Below are 17,851 nucleotides of genomic sequence, written 5' to 3' on the forward strand. Positions count from 1 at the left end.
TTGTTGTTTCTACGCCGATTCAAGGCGTGCATTCTGCCCAAAATGGAAACAGAATCCTGCCGCTGTGGATTAAGAATTGCGAGCCGGATATCGACTTGGAGAGCTCGGCCGTCCAAGAGAGTGTTTTGAGCGGGAGCTTGTAGGGGCTAAAGAGCCTGTTGGACGACCTGCTCTAACCAAAGCCACCAGCTTCAAGCGCTTTGGATCCCGCGTCTCCTCATTCCTCTGCGCTCCCCACACCGCAGGTAGAGATGGGAGGGTAAGAAAGGAGAACAGGAAAGAAAGAGGAAGAGAGGAGAACAGCTCTGGCTCCCGCTGCACGTGTGCACGCTGTTCCAGCAACGAAATCGAGTCAATTTGGGAAACGGGGACCTGGGGGGTCGTTTCCATCCACCCCTGGCAGTTGAACACCCGCAAAGCATGTCTGAACTAACCCTTACACCCACCATCCCCTATTCCCCATCCACTCACCCTTACCATCAAGCTGTGAGAGAAGAAGCAGAAACGCCATACCTGTAATGCACAGCCTGAAGTTTGGATGAATGTGCCAGATGCCCCCCCATAACATACACACACACACACACACACACACACTCACACACTCTCTCCCCCTCTTTTTCTCTCCTTCCCTCCCTTCTTTCCTCTCTCTCTCTCTCTCTCTCGCTTGCTCGCTCACTCTCTCTCTCTCTCTCTCTCTCTCTCTGTCTCTCTCTCTCTCACACACACACACATACACACACACACACACACACACACACACACACACACACACACACACACCTCACTAAGACCTGTCCTACTTAGTCTGTGGCCTCATGTCCTTTTCGGTCCCAGTCCACAGCACAAGTTTCTGACCTCCTGTTCTGTAACTACATTTCATTACCTTCTCCTACTCCGAAAAATATTAAGTGTATGTTTTTTTAAATGTATTTTACAAGCTATGAAGTCTAAGTTACCTCAAAAGAGCTATATTCGTGCACCGCAAGCCAGGTACATCAGTAAAGAAGAACGCGGCCTAGCCTCTGGTCCTGGAATGAAATATCCATTGCCAGCCCACAGCGGCCACTAAAACTTCCTTTATGGAAGTCAATGTAGCCGTTAAGAGTGTAGGAAGTGGAGTTGGTTCTGCTTAACCCAAAGACACCCAGCCTTTCTTCTGCCCAATATCTGCATCTGATTTAAGCTTGACTGCTTTTTCGTTCACATTTTGGCTTTTCTCCCCCGCTTTCTCATCTATTAGAGCAACCAGGCTTGATGCTGCTGAGAGTTTGCGGGGAGGGGGAGTTGGGGATTGTCCTCCCACCCCAGCAAGCCATTTGGATCGAAAAACCTCTAAGAGAAGGGGAGTGATTAATATATACTGTGCTTCGGCAGACACGGGCATGGCTTTTATGAACAGTCGTCTGTGCAGCTTTTAAAAATAAGAAAAAAAACAAAGGGAGGTTTTGTTCCCCCCTGATCCATTGGATGTGACCCATTCTTATGATTTATCAAATTAAAGTGAAAAATGTGAACGTGGGTGGTGTTCTGTTACCAACGCCGAAAGGTGGAGTGAGATTTAAGCTTGCTATTCCAGAAGGAGCTGTAGGTCCCTCAAAGGCACACACCCACACACCAGTGCCTTCCAGAGGAGTGTCATGAAACCAAAGAGATATTTCCCCTCTTGGAAGGTGCTTAACCAAAACACTGTGTTTAGAGGAATCAAAAAAGTGCAGGGAGCAAAAATAATAGTGAAGGTTTTTTTTTCCATGATTGTAGTGCATTTTCACTGACATCATAGTCACCTACCGCATTTTGATATGGTGTCATTGCTGTCAGTAGTAGTATATCTTCTGTCTGATTGTAATATTTCAGAAGCTTTGTTTGATTTCAGATTCATGGAATATATTTCCCCCCATCTGGTTACAGTACTTTTGTTATAGTACAGTTGTTGTTATTATTATTATTATTATTATTATTATTATTATTATTATTATTTTTTTTTTTTTTTTTTTTTTCCAAGTAACTTTTCTCAGCATGCTTATCACTAATGAATGCAGATGTTTCAGTAAAATGCCATAGCAACCACAAGCATGAACATAAACGCTCTCTTAAGTTATCAAAAGAGCCATCAGGGGATTGCAGTATTAGTCCACCATTTAATTTCTGAGTGTACAAAAGTGATATTGATCAGCAAGTAAGTGCAGAACTGGGACGCCAGCCAGATACCCTGAGAAGCCTCGTAGGACCATGTGTGCCAGTTGAATTTTTGTCCGTTTGATTCACGATAAACTACTTTCCAAACGTGCTCCGTCTCAGGACACAAAGGTTTGCATTCAGGTCTCAGGGTTCTGTTGAAATCAATACGGTGATAAAATTGACAGATCGCTAGTAAATTATGTGGAATCTTGGCCTGTCACTATGCTGTCAGCAGGAAATCTCTTTTTAATAGTCTATTTAAGGAGAAGCAGGGATATGTTTTTCTAAGTCGGGAGGGAATGTTGATACAGAGGACTTGTCTGGGGGTCTGCGGGTGGGGGTGGTCTTGAAGAGGGGCGATTTGGTGAATCGCGTGCCGGTCGGACAGAGCAAACTAGACCCCTGGCCACGCGGCTCTGCTCTGCGTCCGTGCAGGTGCGCGGAGGTGGAGAAAGGGTGGACGCAGGGGAAAGAGGGGATTGGATTGGGGTGCGGGCGGACAGGCGGGTGGGCGGGATGAGATGGGGGGTAGGAGTCTTGAGTGCAGAAGATGGGGGAAGGTTTAAGGTGGAGGAGTGGGGAGGTGGAGGATGGGGGAGGGGAGGGGGAATGAGGAAGGGCTGCCAAAGCAGCCACCTGTCGTTCCGTAGTTTTTAGGACTTCCTTTTCATCCGGTCTTCAGCACAGCTCCCTGTTGGCCCAGTGTGTGTCCTGCCAGAAGACCTGATTGAAACCAACTGCCAGCAGAGACTGCCATGTGTTAGAGATGAATGGGGTGGGGTGGTGGGGGGGGTCTGGTGGGAGGGGGAGTGATTGCAAGGCAAACCCCTGGGAGGTAGGGGGTGTGGGGGGGCGAGGGGACGGGGTGTATTCAGAGGAAGGGGAGCTCAGCCCTTTCACCCTAAGCACAGCTGAGACTAAGAGTGGCTCTGTCTAGACTACTCTCTCTCTCTCTCTCTCTCTCTCTCTCTCTCTCTCTCTCTCTCTCTCTCTCTCTCTCTCTCTCTCTCTCTCTCTCTCTCTCTCGCTTTCTCTCTCTCTCACAGAGTGGGAGGCAAAGTTTGCAGTGAGGGAGGGAGGGAGAGAGAGAGAGATGAGGGGAAAAGAGAGAAAAAGTTGTTAAGTGTTTACAGCATTATTTTTCCATTGGAATAGGACAAAGGAAAGAGTAGGGAGTGATGACTTGCAAAACAGTCCATCTGAGCTGTGGTCCATTGCAGACTTTATGCTTGGTCTGTGTACGTTTTTTTTTTTTTTTTTTTACTTAGAGCTCTTTACTCCCATCCTCCCAAGTCCTCTCATTCAGTCAAACATGAAAATATGTGTTTTGTCCAATAAAATGAAGGCTTCTCTTCATAGCTTGTAAGGGTAAGGGGATGGGGGGGGGTAAGGTTCTGTGAGGAATTGACATCATTGGGATGTTTGGGGTTTATGGTTTGAAGGAAGAGTTGTGTGTGTTTTTTTTTTTTCTTTCTTGAGGGGGTGCATTGCTTGTTCTCGTGTCTTCTGCCCGATGGCTTTCTCCTCTGTCATAATATGGGGCTGTGGCGGAGAAAGCTTCAGGGCATCATTAGACATTTAATTTTCAATAAATAACGACTTTCTCTGAATGATGTACCGGATGCTTCAGGGCCAGGTGGAAAACCCATTTGAAACCTGGAAGGGCCCGAACGCGAACTTTCCACATGCGTCCTCCAAGGTTAAAGCCCCGTGTACGAGGATCTCCAGATTATTTATTTATCAGGATAGCGTGGCGAAGAGCTCCACGCAGTAACCGACAGCTCTCGCCCACCGAAGCCCCTCATTTTTTGCTGGATTTATCCGTGAGTAATGAGCCTTTGACCCCGGAGCGACCTCTTTCCCGAATTGTGGTTTTGCTATTTTAAAAAAATAATGAAGGGATTTATTTTTATGGGCGCAGGTTCCTTCGGCGGTATGAAAACTTGGAAATTAAAAGTGGGAGGAGGCTGGGCTCCCCCTGCCTCCCCAGCTGCAGAGGCAGGTGAGGGGAGGCGCGTCTGGTGTGGTACTGAGAGCGTCTGGCCCTGGCGCCTTGTCGCAGCGTCACCACACACATACACACATATGCATGCACCCACACACACACACACACACACACACACATATGCATGCACCCACACACACACACACACACACACACATATATGCACACACACTGTACGCACGCACACACACACACACACACACACACACACACACACACGCGCACATTCGCGCGCACACACACACACACACACACACACATGCGCACACACATGCGCACACACACGCACACACATACATACATACATATGCATGCACGCGCACACACACACACACACACACACACACACACACAGACGCAGCACCCCAACCCACCAGCCCCGTTCGTCCTCGTCCCCCTTCCCCATACGCTTACCCTCTATGAGTGGCACCTTCTCAAGGCTATCTGGGCAGAGAGGAGGCTGCTGATGTTGAACAGAGCAGGGCCCAGGCCAGACATGCTTTTGACAGGCTGTCGTCTGCTAACCATCCCCTTACTTACCCAGCCTGTGGTGTGTGTGTGTGTGTGTGTGTGTGTGTGTGTGTGTGTGTGTGTGTGTGTGTGTGTGTGTGTGTGTGTGTGTGTGTGTGTGTGTGTGTGTGTGTGTGTGGAGGCAGGCGAGGGGAAAAGCCAGACAGGCCAGCCAAGGTTTCTGGAGCTAATCTGTCCGCTAGCATTCACTGGGGGTCTGATAGCGAGACAGAGCGTGTTGCTAATGTCTCCCCCTTTCCTGTTTCGAGGTCCTCATGAGAACGCGGTCCTGTCAGAAAACGGAGATGAGGTGTTTTTAAAATTGGCCGCACAGTGCACTGTGATATGGACTATATGAACCTATTAAGGCATTCAAATAGTGTTCGCCAGCGCTGTTTGCCAGTCTCGGTCTCACACCACTGACAGAAATGAGCTTCTCATTTTCTTGCCTCTTAGGAGTCCGACCAGCCGTGATCAACAGGCAAATGGTGTCAGTTTGGGATTGCAGCAAGCGTTTTATTCTTTTACTCGTCCAAAAAAACCTTTTCGCTTCCAAAAAACCTTTTGTCTCCAGCAGCTTCCTGCTTGTGAGACGTGTGGGTCTTAAAACCGAGGTTCGGCCAAAGTGTCAGTGATGATATTTCAGGGGTTTTTAAAAATGCAATGCAATCTGTGCAAAAGGTCACTGGGTTCTTGTGAAATGTGGACAGTAATTGGTGTGGAGATGTGGGTCTTTGTTGCCGTGCGTTGAGTGATGTGACGGAGTGACGTGACGGAGTGACGTGGGGGTGAGAAGACGACGGGAGCCCAGCAGGGTCAGTCTGCGCCACGCGGCAGGAGTTAGGAGGGCATGTGGGGGTCATTGACAGGATCCCCTTCTCCGCTGGTAACCAGAGTCTTGCTTCTCCAGTGGCAAGTCAGTGAAGTAGAGATTTCGAGGGGACTGGTTGGTGTGCATGTGTGTGTGTGTGTATGTATGTGTGTGTGCGCCTGTGTGCGTGTGTGTGTCTGTCTGCGTGTGCGCCTGTGTGTGTGTCTGTGTCTGTGTCTGTGTGTGTGTTTGTGTGCGTGTGCGTGTGCGTGTGTGTGTGTGTGTGTGCACATCCATATGCGTGTGCTGGATGGGGCTGGTGAAGAGCTTGAAGATGGGGCTGGGTGTGTGTGTGTGTGTGTGGGGGTCGGAGGTAGAGTGAACATGGGACTGTAGAGACGGGAGCGTGGAATTCCAGAGGTGTGCAGGCTTCTTCCAGAGCCAGAAGGTACAGTCTGGGGGCCAGGGAAAGGCAGCCAGGTCCCTACCTGCAGATCCCATTTTCCTCTGCTGCGACGCAGTGCAACGCAAAGGCCCCTCGCTGCGCCACGCCGCACTGCGGCACGTTGCTCTGCTCTGCTCCTCACAGCTGGCCCTTTAAGAGCCTCAAGGAGGTCAGCCACCACTCTACCGACTCATCCTTCTATCCCCTCTCATCCTTCCCCTTTTATATATCAAAAAGATGGCCGTGACCTTCAGCTAATTGACTAAATGTAAATGTGACCTAATCAGTCGGGAGTTATAATAGTGGTTTTCGCCTATGACGGAATGATTTGATGGACAGACAAGTTCACTGGTAGTTTTTGTATTTCATCAGTCTTGTTTTTATGCCAACAAACTTGCTGCTTTTTAACCCATGGCCTCATTACACTAGGCTTGTCAGTCCGCTGCATTGCTCTGGACTATGAGTATAGTGTATTATCAAGAGAAAAAGTGAAAGAGGTATGTTGTCGCAAGAGTACAATCTCTGACCCGTCCCTGTTTTTTTTTTTTTTCTGAAGAAAATGACCATCTGTGTGAGCAAGTGCGTGTGTACGAGCATGTGCTCAAGCTTTCTGGAAGACTGATGGCTGATGCTTATCGAGCAGCCCTCTGTTGTCATAGCTGTTTATAGGTGTAGCCATGCAAGGAGGGACGAGACTGGACTCTGTGCGAGAGAACGCTCTCTCTGTCTGCTCCGAGGACGGGTTCACAGGCCAAAACAAACCCTAAAGATGATATATAGGATGAGTTTATTTCGATATGATCCACACCTGCCACCACCTGGAGTGCAGCACAACATTGATCCTGGTATCGCCATTATAATGGACTGGTGCTGATTTAACCCTTAAAGGAGTACCGTCACACGGAATGTTGGGAAATGAACGTTCTAAAGAATATCTGGGTTCATTGAATTCAACATAGAATTTTAGAACCTTCAGTTGTTGCGGAACTTAGAATGTTCAAAAACCTACACCTTTAAGGGTTAAAAACGAAATAAACACGTGTTTTTCGTCCTTTTTTCCCTTTGCCTGAAAAAGTATTTCTTGCTTGTATAAAACATGTTTTTGCTAAGGACACATTATTTCATGTGTTTACATGTAAAGAATGAATCTTTCATTATTCATTTATATCTTATATTTTATTAAAACCAAATTCATACAAAATAATATAGCTGCAAGCAGCAATGAGGGGGCCAAGCAGAGAGTTCAGCAGTCCAAATTTGTCATGCAACTCAATGCGGTTACATAAGCAGTCACAGCAAGTTCCATGCCAAACAACCCAAGATTGGCTGAGTTACAAGGTCAAGTTTCACATCAAAACATAACTGATTTTGTGGGGCTGAACCAAGGCTGAGTGTCGCCGCCCCCTCCCCCAGCCAGCCCACCGCCGCAACCGCCCCTGCCCATCCCACCCCGCCCCACCCTTGCACGCACGCATTAGAATTAACTGGATGGAACTCGCTGTCATCAGTTTCACATAAAAAATAAAAGATTGACTGAGATATGATCACACTTGCTGTGATTTAAACATAGAGGTCAACAATTCACGTCATAGGGTGTGTTGAACTCGGCTTGGCCCAAGGATTCCAATGATACCTCATTTTGCCATTCGGGTCAACAGGTCAAAAGTTACGTCCGTAAACATAAGTCCAACTTTGGCCTGTTGGTGGCGCTAGAGCGCTTGAGGTGCCGGCATGAAACTTGGTGAAATGAATTATTGGACTGTCCCCAATTAGTGTGCAAAATTGTATAACTTTTTACCAGACGGTTCTATGGGCTGCCATTGACTTCCATTGCAAAATAATGCGCATCAGCAACTACTGGCCAAAATGCATTTTTGTCAATTACGGTGCCCCCTAGAGGTCAAATGTCACCAAATTTCTTGAGCGTCCTCCCGATGGGGTCTGAGGTACATGTACTAAATTTGGTTTTGATACATGAAAGCGTTGCTGAGATATGAAATCACTTCCTGTTTGGCGGCTTCGCCGCAAATTTCGATTGGCTGGTACAGGTCAATGCTTCTGTCAATTGTTCCAGAAAGCAATGCACTCATCAGGCATGGTCTGAAGATGGTCTCTACCAATTTTGGTGAAGAACAGATGAAATTTGTGACCTGCGAAAAGTTGTACGTGTTTTTGATTAAATCCAATATGGCGGCCGAATCAATTACGATGACATCACAAGTTGGCTTGGGTCGGCCTAAGGACCTCCAACAGTATTAACAGACACCACTAGTGTATTTTAATTCTAAACACAACTGCAGCTACAGGCCAAAAGGCATGTTTCTTAATTACAGCGCCCCCTAGAGGTCAAAGGTCACCAAATTTATTGAGCGTCCCCCTGATTGGGTCCTGAGTACATGTACTAAGTTTGGTTATGACAGATGAAAGGGTTGCTGAGTTATGAGCTCACTTCCTGTTTGGCGGCTTCGCCGCAAACTTCGATTGGCTGTTACGCGCGAACGGTTTTAGTTCCGAAGACAAAAAACAATGCATTAATGAGGCATGGTCTGAAGATCATGTGTGTCAAGTTTGGTGACGATCGGACAAAATTTGTGACCTGTGAAAAATTAGTTTCACTTTCACTAAAATCCAATATGGCGGAAAATCCATCATGGCGGAAAATGACGTCATAGAGTGCGTTGAACTCGGCTTGGTCCAAGGATTCCAACGATACCACAATTTTGACAATCGGGTCAACGGGTCAAAGGTTACATGCGTGAACGCATGTCCAACTTTGGCCTGATGGTGGCGCTAGAGGGTTCGACGGGGAGGCATGAAACTTGGTGAAATAAATTATTGGCCTGTCCCCAATCAGTGTGCCAAATTTCACAACTTTTGACAAGACGGTTCTATGGGCTGCCATAGACTCCCATGGCGGAAGAAAGATGTTAAATAATAATAATAATAATAAATATAGCTGCAAGCAGCAATGAGGGGGCCAAGCAGTGAGATCAGCAGGCCAGATTTGCCATGTAAGTCAATGCCGTTGCATCAGACATATAGCATTAAGCAGTCACAGCAAGTTCCATGCCATACAACCCAAGATTGGCTGAGTTACAAGGTCAAGTTTCACATCAAAACATAACTGATTTTGTGGGGCTGAACCAGGGCTAAGTGTCGCCGCCCCCTCCCCCAGCCAGCCCACCACCGCAACCGCCTCTGCCCATCCCACCCCGTCCCACCCTTGCACGCACACATTAGAATGAACTAGATGGAACTTGCTGTCATCAGTTTCACATCAAAAATAAAAGATTGACTGAGATATGATCACACTTGCTGTGATTTAAACACAGAGGTCAAGAATTGACGTCATAGGGTGTGTTGAACTCGGCTTCGCCCAAGGATTCCAATGATACCTCATTTTGCCATTCGGGTCAACAGGTCAAAAGTTACGTCCGTAAACACAAGTCCAACTTTGGCCTGTTGGTGGCGCTAGAGCGCTTGAGGTGCCGGCATGAAACTTGGTGAAATGAATTATTGGACTGTCCCCAATTAGTGTGCAAAATTGTATAACTTTTTACCAGACGGTTCTATGGGCTGCCATTGACTTCCATTGCAAAATAATGCGCATCAGCAACTACTGGCCAAAATGCATTTTTGTCAATTACGGTGCCCCCTAGAGGTCAAATGTCACCAAATTTCTTGAGCGTCCTCCCGATGGGGTCTGAGGTACATGTACTAAATTTGGTTTTGATACATGAAAGCGTTGCTGAGATATGAAATCACTTCCTGTTTGGCGGCTTCGCCGCAAATTTCGATTGGCTGGTACAGGTCAATGCTTCAGTCAATTGTTCCAGAAAGCAATGCACTCATCAGGCATGGTCTGAAGATGGTCTGTACCAATTTTGGTGAAGAACAGATGAAATTTGTGACCTGCGAAAACTTGTACGTGTTTTTGATTAAATTCAATATGGCGGCCGAATCAATTACGATGACATCACAAGTTGGCTTATGTTGACCTAAGGACCTTCAACAGTAGTACCAGGCACCACTAGTGTGTTTTAATTCTAAGCACAACTGCTGCTACAGGTCAAAAGCCATGTTTCTTAATTACAGCGCCCCCTAGAGGTCAAAGGTCACCAAATTTCTTGAGCATCCCTCTGATTGGGTCCTGAGTCCATGTACTTAGTTTGGTTATGATAGATGAAAGGGTTGCTGAGATATGAGCTCACTTCCTGTTTGGCGGCTTCGCCGCATATTTCGATTGGTTGTTACGGGCGAACGGTTTTAGTTCCGAAGACAAAAATCGATAACTTTTGTGCGGATTGGTCTGAAGATCATATGTATTAAGTTTCGTTAAAATCGGACAAACTATGTGAGGCGTGAAACTTTAGTTTCACTTTCGATAAAATCCAATATGGCGGAAAATCCATCATGGCGGAAAATGACGTCATAGGGTGCGTTGAACTCGGCTTGGTCCAAGGATTCCAACGATACCTCATTTTTGACAATCGGACAAACGGGTCAAAAGTTACGTGCGTGAACGCACGTCCAACTTTGGCCTGTTGGTGGCGCTAGAGCGCTGGAGGTGCCGGCATGAAACTTGGTGCAATTAATTATTGGCCTGTCCCCAATCAGTGTGCCAAATTTCACAACTTTTTACCAGGCGGTTCTATGGGCTGCCATAGACTCCCATGGCAGAAGAAGGTATAATAATAATAAGAAAAGATAGAAACACAATGGGTGCCTTCGCAGCTTCGCTGCTTGGCCCCCAATAAGAATTCATAGAAACACAATGGGTGCTTCGCAGCTTCGCTGCTTGGCCCCCAATTATACAGGACATCAAATACTATGTCTGTAGTTTTTTTTTTAGATAGTGTGGGCTTAATCGTTCATATTTTAAGCACAAACACAAATAAGTCAAAGTCAGAGAAATTTACAAGCTTCCTTCCTCTTGTTGCCCTCAGTTTATTAAAGGGGTCCTCCATTTCAGGAAGTTAGTGATCCCACTGTCAGCTGGCCACCTTTTCTTCTTGGTGCTGTAGCATCCTTCATGTTTGTATGAAAGTATTGTCGGTCACTTTTTAAGTCCAAGTCATTATTTTTAAGTTTGTGGTAGTTTGCCTTTTGTAGGTTTTTTTTTTTTAAGATAGTGTCCAGGTAGAAGTTTCTCCTGTGGGTGAAGTGATGCGTTCTTCTGTCGTAGTGAAGGATATTTTTTGAGACAAGTGAAGCCAGAATCACTATAGTGCTCTGGCACAAAAGAACTTAACTGAGAATATGTGACTGCTATGAAGGCCACTGCAAAACTGCGGTCCAACGTTTCTTTTCTTTCCTTTTCTGTGTTGTTGCTTCTTCATTTACCTTTTTTATTTTTACATATAATTAAATATGAATTGATATTTGCATATATACACAAAAGGAATGTCAAGTTTGTGTTTAGCCGTGTGTGTGTGTGGTGTTCTTCACTCCGGCCCAAGACTTCATTAGCTTCTCAGAGCTGTTTTTCTGTCTCTGTCTTTGCTCTGAAACACAAAAGCGGGGGGTTATGTATTAGACTTGGTGACTAGAAAAAGAATGATACGTTTTCATATTCTATATTTTTATCATACCAGACTATATGCATAGTCTGTTTTTTCCTGCAGGCAAATATATTATTTTCACATCTTAAAGTAAGTGTGTGTGGGTGTGTGTATGTGTATGTGTGTGTCTGTGTGAATCCCCTTTCCTCCCATCCAAGTTGACTAGCATTGACAGTCATCAACCAAACAGGGTTGATATTGCTCTGCCCTTCAGACAGAGTCCAGGACACTAGGGAAAAGAGCAACCTGTGTTTTTCTGGGCTCACCTTACAAGTGTGGCAGCAGCAGGCACACACACACACACACACACACACACACACATATACCTGACTCTCATTTCTCACTCGGTCTCAGTGAGAACAGGAACGAGAAGGAAGGGTAGTAGAGAAAGCAAGCAAGCAAGCAAGAAAGAAAGAAAGAAAGAAAGAAAGAAAGAATGCCACCGTCTCCACATCCACATCAGGCGTAGGAGGAGCCCGTAGTCAAAACACAGGGCTTTAGTGGATGAAGTCAGCCACACGGACTCCAGCCCCCGCACCCACTTTCATTTCATTCACTGCCACTTCTAAAGTCACCAAATGGCCCACTCAAGGGACCACTTATGCCAGGCGAGAAGGACTATGCCTGCATTTGTTTTTCATATCCTGTATAACACATTGTAAAGATGGTCTGCCCCCCCCCCCCACACACACACACACAACTCTCTAATCCCTAACTTCAAAGCTTTTTGCAAGCTTTTTTTAATAACTAATTTAGCTGAATGGCTCTATTGTAATTATATAATGTGAGAAATTAATTTTCTTATGTTTTTGACTTTGAAAGAGCAGCTAGCATCTTCATTTAGAAAGGCATGTCAACATTCCCTCTCCCTGTCAGTGGCTGGCACCTGAGCCTTCACTTTAAAGACAAATATTTGGTTTCACCCCTGTCTGACAGGTAATGTTGGCAGATCGCTGAAAGATTACAATGTGGAGACTTGTCAGTCTTTCCCCACTGTGTGTGTGTGTGTGTGAGAACTTTTTTTAGACGTGAAACTCTAGCCGTTTGCGATGACACGTCTGCTCAGATTTATTAAAAGCAGCCCCCAGTTTGCCTCAGTTCATCTGAAGTCCTGCAAGCATGAATCCCTTTCCACCACATATTTCACCCTAATAACGGAACCCTGTGCAGACTTAATCACATGTAATAACATTTGCATGCTCTATTAGCCAGAAGCCATTACGGAGAATATTGACATTATTTCACCAGCTCCATGTGACCCTATGTGCACCCCTACTTCCTGGAGGCCTGTGCTAGCAAAAAGCAGCAGACTGTCTCATACCCACAGGGGTGAATCTTTACACATGCTGTGGTTTCTGTGTGACGGAAGTGCTAACAGTCTGAAATTTGTTGTTGTTAAGCAGTGTGTGTTTTTGTCAAGCAGTGTTGTCAATGTTGTTTTCCACGCCAGTGCGTTTGAACCGCGCCAGGGCTTATAATTTGTAATGTGTTGCATGTTCGTGCTGATAGGCTCCCGTTGGAGGGAAGGAGTGTTCTAATAACTTCCATCTGGAGGTAATGAGGGAACTCTGGGATAATTACAGAAAATGTGAGCCGCCGCGGCAGAGGCGAGCAAGGGCCGTCCAGCTCAGGGACCTGCTCCTGATCCTCCTCCTCCACCTCCACCTCCTCCACCTCGCATCCGTCAGTGATCCGCTTGGCGCTGAGGGAACGCCAGAACGCGCGCCCAGGCGCTCCGAGATCGGGCCCGGCGCACGTACCGGCCGTTTCGCATTGCCGACCCGGCTGCCCCCCTGTGTGTGTGCTTATGCAATCCCCCTGCCATCCTTCATAACCCCCTGTCCTCACCTGCTAGAGCCATTACGGGGGGGGGGGGGGGGGGGAGAGAGAAAGACGAGTGGAATGCTCTCTATTAATGGGCTGTGCATTTTCACTAGTCAGTGGGGGGTGGCGCAGGGTTGTGATGGGTTTGATAGAAAGAGAAATATTTGTTATTTATCATCATTTATTTAGTATTGTAATAAGTTATGTGGCCTATTCAGTTTGGTTTCCTGTTACTCATTGGCATCTGAAATAAAATGTTGCCTCTGGAGGCAAGGGGGAAATTATGCAGTGTGCGTGTGCGTGTGTGTGTGTGTGTGTGTGTGTGGAGTTGTATCTCACACGAAAGTGGGGGAAGAACTACACTATGTCCAAGAATTAAGCAAATCTGTGCCAGATGTATCAAATCGCTTGCATGGAGAAAAAAAAAAGAGTTCTTTTTTTTCGATAAGATCTTTCACTTCAGGCACCCACATCTATCCATCAGTCATTTTAAGTACCTGACCTAATGTTTCCTTATGCCTGTGAGCAATTAAGTTTGCCAGTCTTTAGTTTGCAGGCAATATTCTAGACAGCTATCTGTTTAATGTCAGAAGGTGGGACTTTAAATCTGGCAATATTCAGAAGATTTGCTTTATTTTTAAAATCCTTATTATTGATTATTTCTGTTGAAATTGTAAAGAAATAGGTCTTGGCAGGGTGATGATTTTTTTTTTCATGGCGTAATGAGACCTAAGTAGGGGCAGAGAAAGAGGCGTGTGGTTTGGAGTGAGCCGGTTTGCCTCTTAAACCTTCGCTACAAAGAGAGACCCAATCTGGTTCAAATCTCAGAGTCGCACAGAAAGCCTATAGACAGAGCCTTAATTCTGGATAAAACACTTAAAGCTCCATTATCTCATTTGCTGGTTTGTTCTGCCCACTGCTGAGCAGAGAGCAGGATTGCTTCCAGCCAGACAAATGTTGTCCATTAACTTTTTTTTCATTGTTATTAATTGTGACTTCTTGGTCTCTGTTTCCATTCAAAAGTTTTTCTTTTTTTTCTTCTATTTTTTTTGTGAGGAAAAACAAACTGATTATGTCCCCTCTGAATAGAGTTCACCCAAGTTGAATATATTCTTTCAAATTAATACTGGAAAATGGAGGTGTGTAATTTACCGTTTTCCATGGTCTAATAGTGGACTTCTCGCTGTAGGCCAGCAAGCTGGTCTGTGATGGCCCGATTGTTTTTACTTGTATTTATCTAAGGATGTACCTGTGAAATGGATAAGAAGACATTTTCAAAAAGTCTAACAAGGCCTTACCAGTGTAGTTACTGAATCTCAGCTCTCGCATATAATTCAAAATTCCAAATGATCGTTATCGTTTGTTATCAGTGGTGCAATGAATTTTTCTGCGGCTTGTTTGTACTGTCATGAGGCTTTACGTTCCAACCAATAAAATGCTCACATCCCTCGTCCTGATAATTTACCCGGTTGGCTTGGATTTGAGCAGGCAGTGTGTTTTGGTTGTCAGGGTCATTAATTTGAGTGCTAGGAAGAGCCTTAGAACAACACAGGATGCAAGTGTAAATCGCCCTGGATGGATGGGTTTTGAGCTTCTGGGGAGTTCGACATATGTTCGGTGAATATTCAGAACCCTTCTATCTGGAACACGCAAATTTTGTATTTGCATATTTATGTGTTTCGCTTGGCCCACTTCTGCTTCTGAGTATCCAGATTTTTTTTTTTTTTTTTCTGAAATTGAATGGAATTAAATATCTTTATTTACTACCAGGTATTTGATGAGCCATGGAGTAGGCCTACTACGTGTTGTTTTGAAAAGGATCTTTTAAACTTAAGTAGTTCCACTGTTTTGTTTTTATTTCCCCTTTCTCCTTTTCTGTGTGAAGCCAGTGTTGGACAGGCTTCAAGTTACTGGGGAACGGACATTGTGGCAGTGATATACCTAACCAAAAATGTTCCAATGTCATAGTTGACTGTAATTGTCTCGAGCACATGGAATATTTCAAGTTTGAAGGCTCTCCTTGCGATGTCCGCTTAAATTACAGTCTGCGCCCTTTTGCTTTTGCTTTGGTGTTATTGTGCTCCTCATGGTCGGTTGCATGATTTACAGCCTTATTTTTAATGCGCCGTGGTGTTAGCTTTACGAGCTAAGGTCAGCCGTAGTGTACTCCCAAGGAGGGGAGCGGAGGGGAGATGGATGATGTGTTTGTATTCCTCGTGACAGTCTCTTGTTGTGATACTTTCCACTGGTTCGCATTAAGTCAAATTCGTTACCTCCATGAGTTAATGGGCGGGTTACTGCACCGCATAAAAGAGCACAGACCTAACACATAAAAAGGGACACGAGATCATCCTTGGTGCCCAACTCCAGAGAGTTTTATCTCCATAAAGAAATGCTGTGGTGGCCTAGCCCACTGTTTAGTGTTGGGTCTGGTAAGAGCCAACTGGTCAAGTCCTGTCATCACTCACTCAGTGCTCAGAAATATGCTCTGCCCCCCTGTGACCCCACATGTCACATTTAAGATGTGACCCTTCACATCACCGAATATTTGTGCAGGTTACCCCAGAGACTTATTTTAGCCGCTTTAAAGACCTTAACGACAGGTGAGATGGGCACAGCAACACAAGCATTGTTAAATATGTGGCAGAGTTTGTTTGACATTGTGGGTAACATTGTAGCTATGAGGCGTGATATTGGTTACAGATTTTATCTAACTATCTTACACTGGATTTTTAACACTCTACTTTTTTTATTCACTACAGAAGAGGGAAGTTTTTCTACCTTCAAGGACTCTAGACAGTAGTGTTTTCCTTCATTCTCATTTTTGGCATTCACTCAGTGCTGAAAGCTTTTGGACACCCTTTTGTGCTGAAAGCTTTTGGACACCCAGTTGCTATAAACAAAAACACAGTCAATGCACACCATGAAATCATCTAGCCACCGTCCTACTCACCATTTTTCTCTGGTTGCTAAGACAGAAGGTGCAGATCTGTTTGGGCTGTGAGTTTTCGGATTCGCGAGCTGGTGAGCCATGGTGGTGGTAGTAGGAGTTAGCCGAGGGCCCCCCACTGTGACAGGGCTGCCCGTCCCCACAGGCCTCCCCGACCAGCAGCACGTTGCCCAGGTGGGAGATATAGCTGGAGGCCAGCCGAAGCGTCTCGATCTTGGACAGCTTGCGGTCGGCTGGCTCGGTGGGGATGAGCGTGCGGAGGGCGGTGAAGGCCGTGTTGACACTGTTGGTGCGGTCCCTCTCACGGGCGTTCGCCGCGTTCCGCTGACGAACCTCGCCGTGCGGACCCACTATCATTGCGGGTTGCGGCACCACACCGAGTCGCATGCCTCCGTCCGCGCCACCTCCAGCCCCTCCAGCGCCAGGCTTGCGTTTGCGGGTGCCCACCTTGATCTCGTAGCCCGAGGTGTCCAGGCGGAAGGAGCGGTCGTCCGAGCCTGAGCTCTCGCTGCCGTTCTCCTCGTCCTCCGACATCATGGAGATCTCGGAGTACAGGTAGCGGCTGGGCGCTGGACGCACCATAGCAAAAGACATCTTCGACTCTCCCCTGCCCTTGTCTGAGTTTGCTTGTCACTGACTGGCGAAACGTCTGAAGTTTGTTGTGTTACTACTCACGCATGCATAGATAGTGTGGAAGGGAGGAAGAACTCACCGCTCAAACAGAAGTTGAGCCACTGTCCCAGCCTAATCCTTTGCCTCGAGCCAACTCCACTGTGGCATGGCTCTGTCTTCAAAGTCCCATGTGGACTTTATTCTCCTTCTGTGCTGAGTTTAAAAACAATACAGACGACTTCTGGGGGTTGATCCTGCTTTCAGATTTGCGTGGTTTTTTGCCTTCTCTCTCTCTCTCTCTCCGTTTGTGTTCCAGTCCTCTGTGGTGTGTCCCCTCTCCGACTCACGTCCACGTCCGCCTTCCCTCTCCTCTCTTTCTCCCTCTCTCTTTCTCTCTCTTTCTCCCTCTATTTCCCTCCCTCAGAGCACAGATCCACGTGTGGTTTCTGTCTGAGTGTTTCAGTATGGTTGGGTTTTATAGCTTGTGGGAGTGTCTGGGGCTACCCCCCCTCCCTCCCTCCTCTCCTTTTCACTCCGCTTCGCCCTCTCTTCTCATCTCCCTTCTTACACCGTATGCAAATCCCACAGCTGGCTGTGTGTGCGCCAGGCATGGGGCTGTGTTGGTCAGTCCAGCTACTACTGAATCCTGCCCTTAACCCCCCCTGGGCACTTAAGTGAAAGCGAAAAAAGTCTGAGGTAAGAGAAAGTTGTTTGATGAGTCGAGGTGACAAGGGGCTATTTCTGTTGTTTCTCAGGGTACTGATTAGTGACCGGTTTTTGCCTGAAAGGGACGCACTCACGCCCCCAAGGTGCCCCATAAAAGACGACCTAAAAGCCCAGCAAAGTTCATGAGGGATTAAATATCAAGGGCTCAAAGTGGGAACTTTTTTTTCCGCCACACACACACACACACACACACACACACCCTCCTCTCTGTCGCCCCCAAACCCAGAAC

General features: G+C 46.4%; 2 protein-coding genes across 2 annotated transcripts in view; one reads left to right on the forward strand and one right to left on the reverse strand.

Annotated features, from left to right (window-relative positions):
• Nucleotides 1–17,851, forward strand: part of bop1 (BOP1 ribosomal biogenesis factor) — a 63,238-nt gene that overhangs the window by 14,526 nt on the left and 30,861 nt on the right. The gene's annotated exons all lie outside the window — the stretch shown is intronic.
• On the reverse strand, nucleotides 10,770–17,328 carry scxa (scleraxis bHLH transcription factor a). The gene is made up of 2 exons (XM_042076848.1): nucleotides 16,288–17,328; nucleotides 10,770–11,453 (listed from the first exon to the last, which is right to left on the reverse strand). Exons 1-2 carry the CDS (start codon nucleotides 16,876–16,878, stop codon nucleotides 11,415–11,417), a joined length of 630 nt encoding a protein of 209 aa, XP_041932782.1. The 5' UTR covers nucleotides 16,879–17,328; the 3' UTR covers nucleotides 10,770–11,414.

The sequence above is a fragment of the Alosa sapidissima genome, chromosome 21 (assembly GCF_018492685.1).
Source record: "Alosa sapidissima isolate fAloSap1 chromosome 21, fAloSap1.pri, whole genome shotgun sequence".
NCBI classification, from domain to species: domain Eukaryota; kingdom Metazoa; phylum Chordata; class Actinopteri; order Clupeiformes; family Clupeidae; genus Alosa; species Alosa sapidissima.

Excerpts from the sequence above, each read along its gene's own strand:
- scxa (XM_042076848.1), bottom strand. The coding sequence starts at position 16,878 with ATGTCTTTTGCTATGGTGCGTCCAGCGCCCAGCCGCTACCTGTACTCC. Across the intron at positions 11,454-16,287 it reads TTAGCAACCAGAGAAAAATG|AGCAAAGACAGAGACAGAAA; the intron begins GTGAGTAGGACG and ends TTTGTGTTTCAG.